This window comes from Dryobates pubescens, chromosome 16 (genome assembly GCF_014839835.1).
Source record: "Dryobates pubescens isolate bDryPub1 chromosome 16, bDryPub1.pri, whole genome shotgun sequence".
In the NCBI taxonomy this organism is placed as follows: Eukaryota; Metazoa; Chordata; class Aves; order Piciformes; family Picidae; genus Dryobates; species Dryobates pubescens.
Window position 1 is genome coordinate 18,136,003 of NC_071627.1, and position 20,930 is coordinate 18,156,932.

General features: G+C 47.6%; 1 protein-coding gene across 3 annotated transcripts in view; it reads right to left on the bottom strand.

The window, feature by feature from the left end:
* Window positions 1–239: 239 nt before the first annotated feature.
* NSD1 (nuclear receptor binding SET domain protein 1) overlaps window positions 240–20,930 on the bottom strand; it is a 62,918-nt gene continuing 42,227 nt past the window's right edge. For all 3 annotated transcript variants that reach the window (XM_054168383.1, XM_054168384.1, XM_009904697.2), the window contains 8 exons: window positions 20,573–20,778; window positions 19,892–20,004; window positions 17,078–17,347; window positions 15,672–15,788; window positions 12,538–12,679; window positions 12,023–12,129; window positions 8,632–8,836; window positions 240–4,798 (listed from right to left, as the gene is read on the bottom strand). In XM_054168383.1, coding sequence (XP_054024358.1) covers window positions 2,466–4,798; window positions 8,632–8,836; window positions 12,023–12,129; window positions 12,538–12,679; window positions 15,672–15,788; window positions 17,078–17,347; window positions 19,892–20,004; window positions 20,573–20,778 — 3,493 coding nt within the window. In that variant the 3' untranslated portion in view covers window positions 240–2,465. The remainder of the gene's footprint in view (window positions 4,799–8,631; window positions 8,837–12,022; window positions 12,130–12,537; window positions 12,680–15,671; window positions 15,789–17,077; window positions 17,348–19,891; window positions 20,005–20,572; window positions 20,779–20,930) is intronic.

Consider the following 20,930-nt stretch of genomic DNA (forward strand, 5'->3'; position numbering starts at 1 on the left):
GTGGACAGAGCAGCGCAGATACCTTTCTGCTTTACAGCTGTAGCTGGCTGGGCGGCTGGCATGGAGGTAAACCCTACTTTACACGATCTACATGACTAAGTCCAGCTCATGGGAAGGCCTATAAATGTAAATTCAAGATTTATTTTCCTTCTCACACATGATAAATACTTAATATACTGAACAGCATTACTATTTAGTCTTAAATTTTGTTGGTTTCAAAAAAAAAGAAAAACCAAAGGAAAAAAAAAAAAGTTATGAATGCCCTTAGGTTATCTTCTCTCTCAACGGCTCTGAGGAGTTGTCCTGATTCCCTTTGTGCAGGAGTCACACAGAAACACAAGCTGCTTGCATTTCCCCAGTTTCAGCAGCGAGCAGAAACTGACCTGCCAGTCTTCCCGGAAAAAAACAACATTAAACAGTAAGTTTCCATAAGCCACAAAGCTTTTGAAGTCAACAGCTATTCTACAAAGGATCTGAAATGATTTGGACTAGAAAAGAGATGCACCATAGCACTGGTAACGTCCCCTCATGCCCAGCACACCTGGCCTTTACAGCAGGGTGTTGTCTTGGGGTGCTCACATCAGGAAAGGAGAATGGGTCAGGATTTGTCTCAGTACAAGTGTCTGCCTCCCTTCATAGAAAACTGCAAAGCTCATCACCATCTGCTCTGGCAGCAGCAGGCACTTGCAAACCAGGTGGGAACAAGGACCTGCTCCCATAACAGAGGAAGAGGGTCAGCCTCAAACCCCATGTTCCCTTTCCAGGCAGGGACCCAAGGGTGTGTCTGGAGAATGATACACTGGAGCTGCGCAAGGGTCTGGTGGCAGGCATGGAGACCTGAGGCTGTGGCACCTGGATTGGCAAACCACAGAGGTAATATGCTGTGAGAGTGGGTGAGTGAGCTGGTCAGCAGTGCTTCCTTGGCAGGACAAAGAACCCACCCAGACTGAGCCATGTCACCCAGGGAGGCCTGTCCTTCCAGCGAGGGTGCTGGTGGTCGCAAATGCTACTCTGCAAGTCCCTAGGATTCTACTGATTGCCTCATGAGTACCATAGCCAAGTGAATTTCTGCCTCAAAGCTTGAGTAAATGGCTTTCAGCAGGCCTAGTCTGGACACCAGCCTGGCAAAACCAGGTGCTAAGCATCTTAACTGGAAAAGAGGGGGGAAAAAAGAAAGCCAGCCAGCTGCTGGAGCCCACTGCGTTCCAGTGTGAGAACTACTATTCAGTTGGAAGGACACACGCACACACACACATGCACACCAACACAGTCCAGTTAATTCAAGTCTCCTTTGGTTGTAGAAGAGTTAGGCCAGAAGCTACCCAAGAGGAAGGTGTTGAGGTGGGTCCTGACAGCTATGGCCATCTTGCCTCCATGCTGTGTAGTGAACGGAACAGGCTTTGCTCGCTGCCCGGCAGCACGTCCTGCTGCTGAGAAGACCAGGTGTGATGGAGACATGTCCTGAACACGTTTGAGGTAAGGGGAGAAAAACTGCTCAGTCTGCAGGCTCATGGTGACAACAGAAGAATAGACTGGATGGAAATTTGAAAGGGAGCACCACCACCCTGCCAGGGTGGTGCTCAGCACCTTGGGGAAACTCACCCTGCCCTATGCTCCTATTGCTGTTTCATAGGTCACAATGCTTTTTAAGTGCAGGAAACACTGTGTGTCCTGTGCTAAAAGATTAACACATAAGAACAAAAAAAAGCCAGATGGTTTCTTCCAAGAACTCTTTTCCCTGAACTCCTTCAGATTCCCTGTTTCTTGGGCTTGGCCAGATGCTGCTTTGTACAAAGAAGCCCAAATGGATATTGCCTGTTGCTGGAGAAAACTGCACTGCGTGAGCACAGAGGGCTCCTCTCCCAGCTTGGCTGGAGATGATACCTGTCCTTCAGTGAACCATGCACACAGCACATCCCAGCGAGCATATGGACAAACCTCACAGAACAACACCCTGTAGGGAGAGACCCCAGGCAGACAAGAAATAAACCCCTTTCCTGCTTCTACCAAAGCATGGCAAGGGCATACACCTGACTGCTCACTGCCTGACCCCTGAAACATCTCCAGTCCCAGACTGATCTGCTTCCTTTGCATGAAGAGCAAGCTCCCTAGCTGTACCTGGGAACCCCCTACAAATCAGAGCTGGAGCTTGAACACACTGAATCAGTAAAATGTGACCATTTCAATGGAATTAAGTGATTTTTACCCGGAGTGGACTCTTTATTTCAGCAGCTTCACTGTTTGTAAAAAAGAAAAGGTCACGAATGCTCTCTCCCTTTGGCTGGGCCACACTTGGGCTTAGAGAATGTCCTTGCTCATGTCACAAGAGAATATGGATGTGATGTGCACGGGTCAGGGGCTGGGCTCAGGGAAGTGAATGAAAAAAAACCCAAAACAAAATAAAACAAAGATTCCCCCTCCCTAAACATTAAAAGACTGAAACCTGCCTCCCATATTCACCAACCTCACTTTGGCTCTGAGTCGGCCAACTCACGACAGACAGAATCCTGGTTACGGGCCAGCGCTGTGTTTTGTTCAGGCAAAGGGTCCTGCCCCCGAGGAGTCTGTGGTTTTCCACTCAGCCAAGAAATCTGGTCAATTGTCTGAATGTTTGTCACAAGCCACTGCATCTGCTCCGGGGGCACCGGCGCTTCCCTGGCTGGCCGAGGGGTCTGCTCGAACGCACACAATCTCTCTGATGTCCAAGGGGTTTGCTCTGCAGGGGCTGAGGCAACTTCCCAGCTGGGCTGAAGGGTCGGCTCTGGTAGTTTCTCTGCTGTCCGAGGAGGCTGCTCTGCAGGCGTCAGGGCTTTTGCAGTGGGCCAGTGAGTTTGCTCATGCGTCTGTAGTTTCTCTATAGGCCAAGAGACCTGTCCGACATGTGTCACTGCTTTCCCAGCAGACCAAGAGATTTGCTCACCAGCTAACATGGTCCTCTCTTTCTGCTGGGGACTCAGCTCCACGGCTGAGGCTCCTCTCTCCTTCAGCTGAGCATTCTGGTCGACGGGCCGCAGTGCCTTCTCTGACAGCAACAGCCTTGGAGCTGACATAGCCAGAGGCTTGTCCAAGGCCTGAGGCCGAGGAGCCACAGCAGCAGCCAGCTTATCTGATGCCTGAGGCCACGGGGCTGTAAGGGTGAGAGGCCTCTCCAAGAGCTGAGGCCGAGCCACTCCAGAGCCAAGAGCCTTCTCTGGAGGCAGGACCCGCAGGGCCCCAGAGTCGGCAGCCTTCTCTGGAGGCACAGGCCGCAGCATACCGGGGGTGAGAGCCTTCTGTGTGAGTGGGATCCTCAAGGCCCCTGAGCCAAGAGCCTTCTCCACGGGCAGGACGTGTGGTGACCGAGAGCCAGAAGTCTTCTCTGGAGGCAGGGGCCGTGGCAGCCCCGAGTTTGAAGCCTTCTCTGTGGGCAGCACCCGTGGCATCCCTGAGGCAGGAGCCTTCTCCAGAGGCAGGGGACATGGCACCCCAGAGCTGGGAACATTCTCTGTGGATGGGACCCGTGCTAGCCCAGAGAAGGAAGCCTTCTCTGGAGATGGGGTTCGTGGCACAGCTGATCCCGAAGCCGCCTCCATTGGCAGGACCCTTGAGACTGGGGAGCCAGGGACTTTTTCAAGGGGCAGAGGCCACAGGATGCCAGGACTGGGTGCCATCTCCAGTTCTGGGACCGGTGGTTCCACAGAGCTGGAAGCCTTTTCCATAGACCGAAGCTGCAGGCTCTGAGCAGAGATTTTGTCCAATGGCTGAAGCTGATCGTCGGCAGGAGGCTCGTCCTCTGGTTCGGACTGCAGGGTCTCCACCGTGGCGAGAAGTCTGTCTGACAGTTGTGGGTGCACACATTTTGTTGGGAACTCATCCAGCAGTTCAGACTGCTGGGTCCTGGTGTCAATTAGAGAGTTGGGTGATAACCCCAAAACCCCAGGGGCAGCCTCAGGCTCATCTGACAGCTGGAGCTGCAGGGCACCAGCACTAACAAGTGACTCGTCCAACAATGGTGGAGTTCCTGGAGATTTGCTCTGCAGATGAGGCTGTGAGGCATCCTCACTGGAGGCCTCATCCAGCGGCCACAGCACTGAGTTGGTAGGAGGTTTGTCAGGCTCCTGAGGCTTCAGTGCCAAGATGACAGGCTCCTTCTCTGGCTGCAGCCTTAGGGACAGGGCAGCCTGGGGCCTGTCCGACGGCTCCAGGCGGAGTGACAGGGTGGTGGGAGGTTTGTCTGAAGGCTGCAGCCGGAGCGACAGGGTGGTGGGGGGTTTGTTGGATGGCTTCAGCCTCAGTGACAAGGTTGTGGGGGGTTTATTTGATGGTGGCAGTCTCAGTGCCAGGGTGGCAGGTGGTTTGTCTGGTGGAGGTAGCCTAAGGGCCAGGGTGGTGGGGGGCTTGTTTGACGGCTGCAACTTCAGGGCTACGGTGGTGGGGGGCTTGTCTGTTGGTGGCAGCCTCAGCGCTAGGGTAGCAGGAGGCTTTTCTGGTGACTGCAATCTGAGCGCCACAGGCTGAGGTAGGCTGTCCACAGGCTGAACACTCAGGTCTGTGTCTGCAGGTGGCTGCTCTGGTGGTTGGGTGTCCTCACCATCAGCCAGGGCTTCTATGGGAGGCGCATACTCACGAATTTCTCCCGGCTCTAGAGGGTTGGGCCCGCAGGGATCATGCTCTGTGCAGCATAAACGTCCATCCAGCTTAGAGATGAAGAGCATGCCTTCCCGGTGCTGCTTGCAGAAGGACCTGGGGCACATCTCACAGAAGGAGGCGGCTTCCTTACTACACACATCACACTGATGCCATGGGCACTCCCATTTTCCTGTAGCACAGATATGGGAGAAAAGACATACCTTAGAAGTGGTACATGAGCAAGAGAAAAGGCCTGCTGCAAAAGGAGTTTTAAGGGAGAACAGGAACACCTCTGTAATACTCCCACACTATTTTACATGTCCTCAGTTTCTGTCAGAGCTCCCAAGCTCAAGAGGCAGTTGAACAGGAGCCTGTATCCTCAGAAGCAATGAGGGTAATGATAATAATGACAAAACACAAGCCATGCCAGGTAAGATAGAAAGCCTATCTGGCTCCAGCATAACACTAACCAATATGGCTGCTTAAAGAGGAGACATCCCCAGCTTGCACATCTCTGTGGCTCTGATTTCTGCACACAACAGCAGTACCTGTGCATAATTCACCCAATGGACTTTTAAAGTAGAGGCACTGAGTTCATCTAATTTGTTTTTAATTCTGGGCCAACAACTTCTCTTTCAGTTTATCAGAAAGAAGAAGTGAGAAAGCACTGATCACAAGGGAGTAAGTTTCTATTGTCTCTGTACCTAAAGGCTTCCTCAACTTGGTCATGGCATTTGGCCATAATAAACACCTAACACAGTCAAACTGCTCCTGGGGAGCTCCACGTCCACATTGAATCTGTTCACCATCGGTATCAACACCATCATATAGGAAAAAGCCAACATTACACTTCAGATATTGCTGCCTTTTCTTCACTTGTAGATGACTTCACTGCTTCAGTTCCCCTGCTCCTTCAGCCAAGGCTGTAGCCATTTCTACCAAATGCTTCTCACCAGTTTAAGGACACAAGGAACAGTGAGAGCATTTGCACAAGGATACAAAATGCCAAGTTCCTGGCCTCTTGCCGTAGGACCAAGATCAGCTGCCTTTCCAAATATACCTCCTGCCCCATGCTCCCCTAATAGCTCATATGCCCATGGTCACCCAGCTCCCTGCAGTGCTGTGGCGAGAGCTCTCTGCAGAGGAGTCCTCACACAGGCCAGCACAAGGGTGACAGAGGGCAACCTCGGACACAGGGCCAGGGCACTTCCTGGCCTCCCTGAACCAAGCCCACATACCTGTGGCTTTGGCTACCAGCTCTTTTCCAGGGAGGCTGAAAGGGAATGCAGATGCAGAGCAGCACTGAGCAGATGTGAGCATTTCTCCATGCACATCAGCTTTCCACTCCCCTCCCTCATGCTGTTTTCCCCTGGGGTTGAAGACAACACATAGCATGTTTTTCACCTCCTTTGAAGCCAGTCCAAGGCTTCTGTTCCGGTCTCAAAATATGTACACTGTTTTTCTGTGTCTTTTCTGATTTTTCAGCTTCCTTTTCAGAGAGGGGATGTTTAACACCACACGTGGTTTTTCCTGTTGCAGCCTCAACAATGCTGCAGAACAGGCTCTAGCTGTTCCCCACACACCATTAGCAACCCAGAGCCACACTTAATACTCACTTTGACCACTGGAAAGATTCTGGGACTATTATTACAGAGGTCATTTGTATGGATGGAAAACAAGTCAAAACCTGCCAGTATACTGGAGGAAGGATGAATCCTATCAAACCACTCTAATGGTCTTTGACAGGATAAAAGGCCTAATGAATAAGCAGTCTCTCCAGAGACAGCCAGGAGCTCTTGCAAGTAAGATCACATAATTAGTAACATGCAAACAAGCAAGAAATTCCAATTACTTGGCAGCAATGCCTATGGCAGAGGAAACACTTGAAAAAAAGTGCTGAACCTTTCATGTCCTGCATGATACTCTAAGGAGCAGGCTATGAAAACAGCCTGTGTGTAAAAAGAGCAAAATAGCTACAACTGACAAAGTCATTCCCAAACCCCAACTATTAATGGTCTTGAGCAAACTGGTGAGGCATTTCCAAAGACATCCTTCAGAAGCCTATTTTAGTCTGCATTTTAATTTAAAGCTTCTGGAAGCAGAAGAGCAAATACTCTTACAGAAACAAGAAACAGGTCCATACCAACAAGGCTACGAGGGACTGCAAAAATCTGGTTTGGCTTAAGAATTCAAACTGGACAGATGCTCTTGCACCAGCAAGGTGCAATTAAATAAAGACTTGTGCAAAGCAGAAGAAATAAAGCAAGCATTTCAAAAAGAGGACTCAAGTGGAACCACAAACATCCAAGTTATTTTTGCAAAACAAGTCAAATCTCATTTCCTGAGAAATTGTATGTAAAGCACAAGAACACAGAGCTGCAAGGAGAGGCTGTGTTTGTTTAAGCCAGAAAAGGGACTAAGGAGACCACAGCCTCCCAGTATGTTAAAAACAATAAAAGGATGTGTGAGAGATGGCAACCTTTTGTTTCTTTCCAATCAAGCCATTAAGAGAAACTTTTCAAATGGAAAACAGGCAAATGGCTAAACTTTCCTTTATTGGAGACTTCAAAGCCTATTAAAAACTGCCAGGATACAGGAAGTGCCACATCCTAGCACACAAAATTGGACAGAAAGGTGATACTTGGGACTTCCTTGCCAGCCAGAATGGTGATCACCTGGGGATCATGGGAATCACCTGCACTCCCACTGGCTTTCACTTGGCTCTGTTACAGCATTTGCTCAATGAGCAATCCAAGTTCTTCTGTACAAACACCCTATTGTCCCCAAAACTCATGTGCATGCACAATTCTGTCATCTACAAAACTCAATCCTAGCCTTGTGCACCTTCTGCCCATTTTCAGCTAGAAGTGCTGAATGCCCAGTTCTGGCTCCCTGTAGCATACTGATAAAACCCTCTGTTGCAGTGATTCTCTTAGCAGCTACTTTCAGGGACTGCTTGGTTACACGTTTCTTCGCTAGCCACTGAGTGATGTGTTCAGAAAACACTGTACAGAGCTGCACAGATTGTAATCATGAAAATGCTTATGGTATTGAAACAAAAGATGTACAGCACCTTCAATGCAGCTGCCTCTATTAACCACATTCATTATTTTAGCAAAAATCCCTAAATTAGGTTTGATGAGTTTTGCTACCCAGAACCTTGTCACCTAGTATTGTTGATACTCTCAGCATTTAATCCTTTGTTGCCTGATCCCCTACCAGCTTTCCCATCCCTCTGGCCTGGCAGAAAAAAGGCTAGCTGGCCTACCAAGACCCAGGTCAACCTTCTTCCCTTTCTGAGCATTGAACCTGAACACCCCGAAGTCACAGAAACTCCTTCAGAAACCAAGACAAACTGTAACAACAGAGGAAACATTCCCCTTAACCAGCTCCTTTAAGGCTTTTAAATGTAACTTAAATCTTTCCCTCTAATTGATGCTGTTTTGCATATCCTGTGCTACTAACAAACTAGAAGCTGTTTTATGACTCATACAGGGAGTCTATTTTTCTGCACACTCTTAGAAGTACTCTTTCAAGATTTTTTTCTTATTTATTTCATTATTTCTGCCCTCATTTCACCTCAAACTAGGATATGCTTCAATACCATTCTCCTCCCTGGGAACTCCTGGCTATTCAGGCATCTAACACATTCCTCTCTAACTCTTGTTTTCCACCAGCACTTTTCCTCACCCTTCAATTCATCTAACTGTCTTCAAATTTGGGAAAATGGGAATCTGAGGAACCTCAGACCACAGCTAATGTGGGGGCTATGCTTTGCCAGGATGAGGTCAGCTAACAAACACCACTTCTTAGCCTAGGACCAGTTCCCTTTTCAGCAGTTCCTCTTTTTGCAGTCACAGTGGGGTGCAAACCAGAGTACTACTGACACAAGTGAGTTCAAGTCTGAAAGACCTCTCTAAATTTTAAGACACCGTGAAGTGAGTGCAAGGTAATTTGCAGTGCCTGGGACACCTGAAGCCAGCGCTGCGACCCAAGCAGAGCTCAGTTGTGTGGAGCACTGACCTGCAGGTCTCTTGGTCAGGTTGAGGCAGTCCGCATGGTATACCTTGGGGCAGCCTGGCTTCTTACAAGAAACCAGCTGCCCCCCGTCCCCACAGCTGAAGCACTCATCCTCTCGCTCCTTCATCACCTCCGCCTGCGACCGGCGCTTCATCTGCGGCCGTCTCTTTAGCTTCTTGGACTTTTCCTCAGTGACAGTGGGTTGGCTCTGTGGGTGAGACAGTGTCAGTTAATGCAGGTCTCTGCCCCTTCCATCCCTTCACTTTCTGCTACAGTGGAGATCACTGCAAATCCTGCAAATAAAAGTTGCACTGCCAGCCATACCTGAAATGGATGCAGCATCTCTGCAGAGCTTCTTAATATTTGGCAAGTGATTTACTACAGAAAATAAGGTGTTGGTTTTTGTGTTCTGAAAGAGTCTGGAAGCTCTACACAACAGCCTGGTTAAACATGGGATATAAACAACTAGCAACAGCAGAATATAGAGTCTAGGGCTGCCTAGTGTCACTGAGCTTGTGCCATCTCTCACAGAATATTCAGGTCCTCAGTCAAAGCAGTCAGTCCACCTTGCACCCATGACTCCTAAGAAGCTGCTCTCAGGCCTTTCTGTACTCTTTGACACTCCTCACCCTTCTCCCCACTTTTAGTCCGAATTTATCTGTGATCAGCTCAGATCTGTTTGTTCTCATGTCAATGTTGTTCTTTTTTGGCAGAAGTTTTTCCTCTTCCCCTGAAAAAACCACTGGGACGTACGCTACTACTCACACACCAAACACTTTCACAGTCCGCACCCTCAGCCCTCCTGATGGTTTTTCTCTGCCTCTATTGAGTTTATTTCTCACAAGTTACAGACTTATACGTGCTATTTCCCATACAATGACATCGACTCTTCTCCCAAAGCACAAGAAATCCCTCCCCTAGCACCACCAGCATTTGCCTTTTCACTGCTGCATCACAACAGCAGCTCAGGCCTGTGGCAGCTGAATTGCACAACAGCTCCTTCCCCACCGTGACTGCTCCATGATGACCTTCTCATGGCAGATGTGTTTCTGCTATCACCCTCCAGGTGTGTACCCTGGTGTACTTAATCACTCAACTCCAGCCCATTCCCAGTGAACCTCACTCCTTTGCAGCTGCCCCATGCCCTCCTTCTCCCACTTCAATGACATCATCACCACTGTGTCATCAGTACAGGCGAGTCACCACGCTTCCGAAGCTGTTACAGGCAGTAATGAAATAATCACAACTGGTTCCAAGACTGGCAGCTATATGGCTTAAATAATTTCTTCTTTAGACTAAGGTTTCCACCATCACTGTCTGTCACCCCCCACCCCATCCCAAGCTAGGTTCTCAGACCACTTTCCTAAGCCCCCAGCACAGATCCTATCTAAGCTTAACCTCCCACTGTACCAAACACTCAACTCCACAAAGATGAAACTACCTGTCCCCAATCAGTGATCTTAGCAAAGCACTATCAGTCTTGTTTACCTGAACAGACAAGAACTAGATTTTATGCAGTTTTCCATGCATATTTGTGTACAAATGTGCTCTCCATGCAGAGTATCTATGTGCTGAGACAGTGCCTACACAGCAATCTTTTCATCCTTCATTCAGCATAAATCTTGGGCACTATTTTCATCACTCTCCTATCAAGAATAAAGCCAAAACCACCAAAATATTTTAAAATATTTATCTCCAGACCTAGGATTTCAGAATTCATCAGGGATGGTTATCCAGCTGTCCTGCCACCAGGGAGTTACATCTCCTGATTGTTTTCTTCCCCTTCACATGTGGATGTTTTCAAACCATCACTCCCACTGACAACAGGGACAAGTCAAGCCTTTCTTCTCATTGAAAACGCAGACAGTGAAATCACTCCACTTAAAACTATTCCACCTATTCTCAGCCTCGGCCAGCTAATTACAAAGAGAACAAGAAAAATCTTTCACAGCTAATTTGAATGTCTAAGCAAAGTCTAACAGCTGGACCAAGCGATTCCCACTTGCTCACTGCAGTACAATAGACTCCCAAGCTTTCTTCCACAGTCCCAGTTAGAAAGGTCGCTTGTAAGGGTGAACTTCAGTACAATCAGCTTCTTCAGGAAGCTTATAAATGCATCTATTGCCAGAGGAATTTGAAAACCCCCACATGGCTAGCCCCCCAAGGTACTGTTTTCTTGAGTATCCTTTCTTAGCCCATCTCATCAAGATGGAATGAGTTGCCTCAGGCATCACCATGGAACATTAATGCCAACTAAGGGGCGCCTTTCTCCGATTTCCATCACGAGACTTGCAATTTCAGGGCAAAAATGACAGTCAAGCCATGTATAACACAAAATCAATTGAACTTTAAATCACAACCCACAAAGGAACTGAATACATCAGATGTGTAATTTCCCTCATCTGTCAAGCTTTTGAGGCCATCACTTTTTGTTTTATTTTAAGTTGATTTTTCTGCAGAACTAAGCTCTCTGGAGAATTCACCAAACCTTGCCGGTATGTTAATGGCACTTAACAACTGCACTGCTGGAGCTTTTAATCCTGAAGTGTGGGTAAACCAGCTGCCAGTATCCACATGCCAGAGCAGGATTACAGACAGATTTGGTGAATGTCTTGAAAGAAACCAACAGCTGAGACATATTTAGCTGGTGACAGCTGGGAACTCAGCCAACTGCTCCTGTTACTTTGTTTTCCCAGTGAGAACCCAGCTCACTGGTAACTGAAATCAACTCCTGTTACTGTCGCATTATAGTTAAACCCCGCGAAACTCCCCAAAGCCACTGAATTCTGAAGGCTAGGCATTTTTCTACCAGATGACTTATTTCTTACTCCTGTCTGATGTGTGCAGTTCAGTTGCCTAACTAAAAGGAGAAATAAACCCCAAGAACTTTCCCACTGCAAGGAAGATAGTGATGTAGAAGCCTTCTGGATCAGAAGCAACCCCAAGTCTGAAGGAATGCTGAAGTCTGCTGGCCTTCCAGCAATGCTCACCATTTATCAGGCCTTTAACTCTGGGAAACAGGCTGAGTTAGAGTTTCTTAGTTATATAATGGAAGTGTTTTCCATGCCAATTTCCCCTCTGAAGTGATGGAAATTGTCATACCAGTAAGCAGAAAATTCGGGGGGGGGGGGGGAAGGCAGGGGAATGAAAAAAAAATGCATTTCATTTACTCTTTTGTTGTAAAACACAAATTCCTCTCATTTATAGCAACTCCAATAATTCTCATCTAAGATCTGCGTTCTCAGAATGTCAACATGGATATTCAACTTGCTTCAAGCAGTGTTTTCATGGTCACAGAGACTAGGTTACCCTTCCCAAGATCTCAGCAAAAAACGATGCAAATCTATGCAGAGAGATGATTGGCAAGAATAAAAGCTGAAAGGAGGCATCCTACCTTTGGCCGTACTCCTAGGAAGCCACTGCAGTTTGGGGCACCACACTTACAAACGGTCTTGCCATTTCCCAAACACTCCAGATTGTAGTTGAAAGTCAGCTCAGTCCCTGGCACAGAAGCAGATCAAAACCAAGCAATTTGTAATGACCTATGGGTGTACTGCTGAAGTAGAAGCACTTTCAAAATACACCACCACAACTGCACCAGGACACCAATTATTAATCTCCCTATAGCTCTGTGGGCACTGAAAATTCACACTCCTACCACATGCTACAGCCAAAATGGTTATCTGACCCCATGCTGTGGCATGTTTGGTTCCATTCTTTGACTCTTCAAATTACAACTAGAAACCTCCATTTATACCACGGATGTGTTTCATTATGTCAGTGCTGGTGTCAAGTAAGCCTCATGACTGCCTAGGTGAAAACAAAAATTAAGTATCTTCCCAGGGAGCTGCAAACCCTCCCCTTTCCTTACAGCAACACTCCAGCAGGTGACAGAGAAGGGCTCCTTACCAGCTTTGATGTTCACGAGTGCAAAGAGCCCGACGCGGGTGTCGCCGTTCACACACCACTTCTGAGTCTCGCAGTTTGGCTGGCAGCAGTGGTTCATGAACCGAGCGTAATTGCCCTTCGGCCCAGCATCGATGATCCGATCCTGGGATTGCAAACAGAACATACCATAGCAAAACAAAACCTACAGAAAAATGCACTTAATGAGCTGTCCTTTCCTCCTCAAGCCCTCACAGCACAGGTAGCACTGTACCAGGAAAGCACGAACAGCAGAGAGAAGTACAACGGAGAGCAACTGATGAGACTTGCAAAGCACCAGAATGTGAACATGAATGTTTGTGTTTTTACCCAGTGTAAGGGACAGGTGTGGCTGTGCTGCCTGGACAATTGCCAGTTTCTACACACTGATGTCTCTGGCTGGGGCTGACAGATCATAGAGAAACACAGTGCAGAAGGCACCTGACAAAACTACTGAAGAGACTGTGGGTTCAATTCCACTCCCCTCTACTGGGATCAGCAAGACCTGGAATCTGAACTTAAATGAGGGTCTCTCACTGTGGCTGATTATTGTACACCTGGCTTCTGGACTCTCCAGAATCCAGCTGCTGAGAAGGGTCCTGAAGTTACATTGTGGGTTACACCATAGAGATGGAACTCCTCCTGAGGGGGTGGAAAGTCCCCAGAGGGCAGCATTAGATATTGTAATATGTTATTCCATTCCTCTTCCTATATTGTCCCTGCATAAGGGGCAGACTTCTCAGTCAGCTTTCTCTTGGCTCTGAGCTTTCACCTACAAACCCAGAGATAAGAACTGCTAGAGCAGCTCTGGCTCTTTCTCTTGTTCCCATGATGGCCCTTCTTTATCCTTATCTTTTGAAGAAAAAGCTGTTTCCCTCTAGGTTTCCTTTTCCATACGGGGGCAGATGGTGCTGGCACTCTGCTGCAGCCATGTCTGCTGGCCCATGTACCTTCTCTTGCTCCTGAGCACTCTAAACACTGATGAGATTTTGATATGCATGTGCTAATCCCCAACACACTGCTATGATTTGTTTCTCTCAGGAACTCACAGGCTGACAACAAACTCTTTCCAAATATTTCACCAGCATGTCAGGATTTTGCACTTGCTCAGGGGTGAATTTCCAAACCACTGGAGGACTCCACTGCCCTATGAATTTACTCAGATATTCCCATATACCCTGCCACTCATTATTCAGCATCAGGACAGATCTCCCAGTGAAATTCTTGAGAAAGTCCTGTACTGCTCTGCAAAACCCTTGGCCTGCCAATATCTAACAGAGGATCATCAGAACTGTAAGCCATTCCCCTGAGATACAGCTCACCACCAAAAGGAATATACACAAAATGCCAGCACACCAGAGGCAGCTGCCAGCAGAAGGCAAAGACTCCAACACAGTGAACACAGCACAGGGGAAAAAACCTTTATCAAACTAATAAGCTTCAAGCCTTAACTGAATGCCCTTGTTATCTCTCTTTTTAGTTATCTCAATCCTTTTGTTTCCTGCCAAAATCTGATTGTCTTAATTAAGACAGTGGCTTTTCATGCCATGAGTTGGGTGCCAAAATATATGCGAAGGTTTGAAACAGAACGAATAGCTCAAACCGAACCAGTGGGTTAACCTGGCTGCTGTCCCAACACAGAAGTGAGGGAAAAGTAACACAGAAACTTGGGATTGAGACAAAGAAGAAAGTGAGAGAAGAACAGAGTTTGCTGTCAAAAATCAGATAAACATAGTACAAAAGGCACAATTACCTTAGTCTATTTGCAAAAGAATCGCAGTGCAAAGCAGCAGCGAGCAGAAGCAAGCAGCAAGCAAAAGCCCAAGCCAGAAAACTATTCCTCCTTGTCCTGCCCCCATCCCAGCAGAAAAGACCAACACCCAAGAACCCACAACCCAGAAGCAGCAACTGTAACAGGAAGCCTCCCATGTGAGAATCTGAACTTCAAGCCCCATAATACTTTGCTCCAGTTAGCACTTTCACTTTAAAAGCTGGCATGACTGTGGCATGGTACAGATAACAGCAGCTGGTTCAGTTCAATCCATGACAGGTTACAGTTTCATCACCATCTTCTTCAAAGACACACAGGTTCCTGAACAGCCATGAAAGTGCTTCTGCCACTTTCTGGCAGGTCAGCTCACCCTGTGGTGTCAGCAGTGGATAAGCACTCCACCAGCACACTTCCAAGGCAGCCCCTGTGGTTCCAGACCCAAACTTCTGCTTAAAAGCAAAATACCATTTCCCACATCTTGTATATCAATGCATAAAAGAAAAATAGGAAGAGCAGTAAGGAGTGAGGTCCCTTTCTGTACAGTACACTGCCATTTGTAGTTAGATTGCTTTGGAGAGGGAAGAGCAGCTGCAAGAGATTCATTTTTCTCATTGTAAAGGGAGTGATTAACACTTGGTTTTGTTCCTGCTCCCATTCACCAACCAGGCAAAGAAGAAAGGTAGGGTCAGTGTGCATCTCCAGCAAGAAAGAAGACTCAGAAAACAGATTGTTATCCTGTCCCACACTTGACTCCTTCCCATGCTGGCTGTAATGGTGTTCTAATCTTCTCAACTTCAAGTGACAAAGTGTGGAAAGCACCTGACAAACTATTCACCTCACACCAACAACTTAGCCTCCAGGACCCACTGAGGAGTCTGTGGGGTTAATTCCACCCCTCTCTCTACTAAGATCCGCAAGACCTGGGACCCGAACTTAAATAAGGGTGTCTCAACTGTGGCTGATAATTGTACATCTGAGGACTGATGCTTTCCATGAAGTTCTAGACTCTCCAGAATCCAGCTGCTGGGAAGGGTCCTGAGGTTGCAACACTCACCCCATTATGCTGAAGCAGGATCTATGATACTCAAACAATTGCACTCAGACAACTGCCTCACCTCTCCTGAACAAAGCCCAACAGTTACTTCAGACTTGACTCCTAATACTCAGCCTGAGACTTCTCTACTTCATGTTAAGTCCATTCTTTTAGTCCTCCCTTTAGAGGATGTGCAGACCAGCTCATCAGCAACTTCTATTTTTTCATGTGCTGGAGAGAACCACTGTCACGCCTTCCGTGCAATCATTTTACTCAAGTCCAGGATGACGGCAAGAAGAAATTCCTTCCACCTACCTTATCCAGTGTCAACATGTAGAAATTGGTGATGTCATGCTCCTGAGCATAGCGGATTCGGGCTCGGCACTCCTCTTCATCAATTAGCTCCCCAACATACTCATTGACAAATTCACCCTATCAGAGAAAAACCAGCAAGCTGGTAAGTCAAGACAAATCCCTTCCAGGATGGAGGGGCATCCACCTTTGTGCCACAACTTAGTTCCCATTTCCTTTGTGGAAACCTCTTACTCTTCTGTGCTTTGCAGCCAATTTGAACAATACCCTTCACTAAGAGCCCTAAACCATACATCTGTTTCACAGGCTCAGCAAGTAACTTTAAATAAATTAAAGCAACAATGGTCATCAGATTGTTCTTTGTGCTATGGAAAGAATTAACACTCTAGGACAGCAAAAAGTAAACCACAAAACCAGCTCTTTGCTGCAAAGCTCAAAGCACTGCCTAACTGCAATCCATCTGGAAATGATTGCCCTTTGGGGACCAACTGCACTGAACAACATGATGCACCTAGGACACCTGGTCCTGCGGGGAACTCGGAGTTTGCCTGCAGTGAAGCACTGCAGAGGTCACACTCAAAGGGAATCCCAGCTCTGCTTCACTGCTGCTAATAGAAGCCTCCATTAAATAACTGAGTTTTGGTGTTTCCAGTCTGTCTACTGAAACTGATACATAGAATGACAGACAGATCCTTTCATGTATCCCAGCAGGCAGCAAAGCCTAGACAAGACAGACACATTTTTCCTTCTGCTATCAAGTCCTCCCCCATGGCATGTTGTCCCTCCTTCTTTTTCAGACATTCTCCTGCTATGCTAATTGTCCTGCCTCGTGCCACCCTTCTTTAGCTTTGGAGCTCTCTTTAGCACTCTTCCTTCCTCAGCACAGATGTGTGTCCACAAAACTACTATTATCTGGATTTAAAAACAACAAAGTGTTTTAATGGGTTCCAGCGGTAACAACAGCCATCTCCAAAATAACAATTCTTTTTAAGAGCCAAGTCCTGGCTTCAGCCTCTGGTATGAGATTCTCATGCTGGAAAAGCCTGGCTACTCAAAAATGAGGAGGACAGATAATCACTGCTCCCCATCTGGAAATCCTGAGAACCATTTCCAAGCCAGTGATTGGGTGTATTCATGAACTCCATCATCCATATAAGCAGACAGATCAAACAATCATCTTTCTTCCTCTATAGGACATCAATATGCAAGCCATTTTCTGAGTTAGCTGAGCCAAAAACGTCAGGACCGGAAAAGTTAAGCTCATCCATTTCTTTCCTACATTGCATTCCAGGGCAAGAAGCCTTCACATTACTGAAAGTTTGTAATTTTTCCAATCTGTTGAACCTAACACTGAGCAAAAGAGACGTGAGACAGAGAAAAAAAGTCATAGGCAGAAACAGAGTACGTACCTTTCTGATGTCTGTTTTGGCTTGCAAGCCCCAGCCTCGTGCCAGCGTGCGGAAAATCTGTACCTCAGGGTACTGCCGCTTGGAGAAGCACTGGTTCTGGCAGCGCTCGCCAGCAGGGCACACCAAGGGGTGGCACTCATAGAGCAACATGCGATTGATGCACTCCGAGTCCAGGCCGCAGGGGTTCTCATCTGTTGGCTTGCAGTTGCAGCGTGGGATCTCGGACAGGTCTGCAGTGAAGATCTGCACCTTGCCCACTGGCCGGTTCACCTTGAATGCACACGAGGGATGTTAGCTCTTAAGAACAGGTTATCCTGACAGTCACTTCTGTACTCAACCCCTGCCTACGAGCTGAGAAGCTGCAGAGCATGTTAGTCACAGCAAGAGGCAGAAGGACACAGGTACAGGCACGTGTGTACTTCTGGGCATGCTATTTCAAGAGGTATACAATTAGAGGGAAGAGCTACTAGAGAGGATACAGGTCCCCCATTAGCATCACCTGGTGCAGTGTGTATTCTGTGATCCCAGACGGACGGGGGAGCAGTTGTCAAATGTCCCCCTCCCATCACCACTGTGCCTACATTCTGCCCAGGTGGCCCAGCACTCTCACTGGGTGCAACACCATACCTGTGAGCAACATCAAACCATTTTCTGTATTAAAGCAGCACTTTCAGTCTCCCAAGTGTCAGGCCCTTTTCCTTACAGCCCTGGTCTTGTAATTTGTTACCTTCAAGCTGGTTTGTGCTCTCAGCTGTTGCTACGAGAACCAGGCGGGCATGCCCCTGACAGAGTACAGAGGGCTTACCTACACACCAGGCCACAAGCAGTTAGCTCCCTACCCAACTGTCCTGCAGGTGGAAATGAATGAAAAACCAGACAGGGCTGGGGTTGGAAGGCCCAAAGAGGAGCTCAGAGTTAAGCCAAGGAGCTCTCTAAAATCCGCTCCAGAGGGAAGCAGAGCGCAGCACCAGGTGGAGAAGCGACTGGCGTGTCTGTGGCATGAGCAGGGTCCTTTGGGTTTGCTTAAAGGCAGCGGACGCTGAAAGGTAGGCAACAGAGAGTCAGGACTTTTGAAAGAGACACTGAAGAAAAGCTCCTTGCTGTTCTTTGTCTAGGTGAGCAACACCATCAGCTCCCTTTCCTCTCACACAGAATGAAAGGAGGGGATCATTCAGTAAAACTACTCCAGCCCCACACAATTTATTTAGTCCCACCCACTGAGCAGATTCCAGGCTGGCAGCCAGCCTGAGGCTGGCCTAGTCCTAATCCTCCTCTTCTGTTTAAGAGCAAACTCTGTAGAAACACCTGATAAATCTCTTCAACACAACATCCCCTTCCTCCTAGTTCTGCCTCCCACTTCCAACCTTCCTATCACTCCTGGGTTCTCCTCTGATGCTTCCCCTATCTCGCTCAAACTGTTCATTCATCACCTCATTAATAGTGACACACAGGACTAGGACCATCTCCCACCAGGGCAGACAGAAGTACCCTGGTTGGGGGGACAGTTGATAGCTCTGACATTATCACCCCAAGTGACCAGAATATTGAAGCCTGCAAGCATGCCCAGCAGGGCTGTCCTAAGCCCCAGGACACTGCTGGTACAAAACCAGTTCCAAAACAGGTCGTTGCTCGGACTAGGCACATTCCTCATGTGATAAAGGATCCCAAGTGTATTTTGCAGCAGCCTCTTGTGTTGGTGCACTTTGATGTAGACTCTTGAGGTACTGATCTCCTTAGAAGGACAGGACAGGTGTGGACAGCCTCAGCCATTTCACCCAGAACCTTTCTGTAGTCCACCGTATGCTGCTGGAAACTGTTTTGCTTTCACAGAGACAGAGTTTCCACCCAGGCCCCAGAAGAGGTACCATGGCTAATGACCATAATTGTTATTACTTGTATTAAAAGGGTTTTTTAAAGTCTCCAAACTGCATCTCAAGTTCCTGCATTCTGTGACCAGAGATAGGCTTGAAATACCTACGAGGAGCTACTTCAAATCTGCCTGGCCCATACTGCTGCCACAGCATTCAGCTGCGCTCTTTACTCTGTACAGTAACTCATGTAGGATACCACCTGCCTGCCTAGAAATCTTGTTAGAACCAAATTGTGCCAGCAATCAGTTAAGCTTCCCTAGTTTGTCACACAGAAAAGGGAAAGAGCAAACAGAGATAATGAAAAAGTCCCTGAATCATTTAGTTTCTAAGCAGTCCAGACCCACATCTCAAGCACATGCACCAGCATGGCTCCAGCTCTCAAGTCACATCCATCCTCTAGGGCTATAGCTGCTCCAATTCTATCTCAGAACAGCCCTAAACATTAAGGGTTCCCCAAAACTTAGTAAAATGTCTAATATTCCAGCCTGCACATCTGTTTAGTACTTCTTTCTGTATCAGTTGGTGACTAAACAGATGTATAAAACAGCTGAGATGAAACAAGATACAGCAGGGGTTACCATCCTCCGCACAGCTCTGCTCCACTACGTCCTGACAATCTCCTGTCACACACCACCTTGCCCTCAGACCTCAAGGTAGAGACAGACTTTTTTTCAGACCATACAACTGACACAGAACAGCACAGAGATGTCCAGATCTGCCCCAGTAAATCAGAATACCTCTGCTACTGGCCTCTGGCTTTCGTACAGCTCTGTGCATACAGGGATCCCTTCTGTGGAGGATGACAAGATGCCCAGAGGCCCCAAACGACCTTGAAATGTAGCCAGACACCCCAACAGCAGAGACGTTTCTGATTCCATACAAGTCACCTGCACCAACGGCTCAGAATTCTCTTCCACCCCGTACCAAATCCACCTGCCCTCACCTTGATGTGTTTGTAGGGAGGAGGTTTCTTGTCATTCTTTTTGTCTTCCTGGAGCTGTCTTAATTCTTTTTGTGCCTTCAATTCTTCAAATCTCACTGCAGCTTCCTGAAGAGCTAAGTGAGAGAACAAGCTGCATTACAATGGAACTCCTTCTGCTCAAACGGAGCTGGGCTGCCAGCATCCGCCCAATGCTCACAGCTCCACCAGCAAACTTCCCTGACCATGTACACCAGAGGCAGAGGTTCACTGCAGAGGGCTGAAGAAAAGGTCAGGGCAGCAGTCATGAGAGTTACAGGAAGGGAACTGTTTGTGGGTGAGATGAAGCATCCAAACTGTCAGCTAACTTTCCTGCTTTTGGGCAGAGGACTCAGGCAGCCACATTCACAACTCCCAAGTACATTTTCATACACAGGTAAAGACTGTGGATACAGGGAAATTGACAAAGCAGCAGCTCACTTGGATATCAGAGCTGGAAAAGCATTCAAGATCTGTGCACCCTTCTCCCTCCCTGGGAGTCAAACCAACAAACACTCTTGATGATAAATAAGCAGCAGCTCAGTCTACAACTTTAATTTCACTTTAGCTACAAGACAACATTCTTCTCTGTTACAAGAATGCCACTTCTCCAAATGGGAATGAACAGAAAAGGAAGGTTTATCTCCCTAGACAAAGGCAAGTTACCTTTCTTGTATATGCCATCCACGCCCTTCCCCATCTTGTCTTTGCTGCTGACATCACCTTCCATGTAAGGGAACACTCGGGCCTGGTGGGTCCACAGGTAATCCTTGGAGCCAAAGAACAGCACAGGGAATTCGCCAATGTCATGTTTCATTTTCTGGATGTTGACAGGAATTGTCCTAGGATGGCAAATCTCAGCTGGCCACCACCTGCAACACAGGGAAGTGCAGATTAAATCTTTGGCTTCCTTGCTTCCAAAAACCTCAAGATGTATGCTACTGCATGATGACAGGGGGAAAATGTGTGTGAGGGCTACCAGCATGTCTGGTGGGAAGACAAGAGGTTTCTGAAGGAAAAGAGC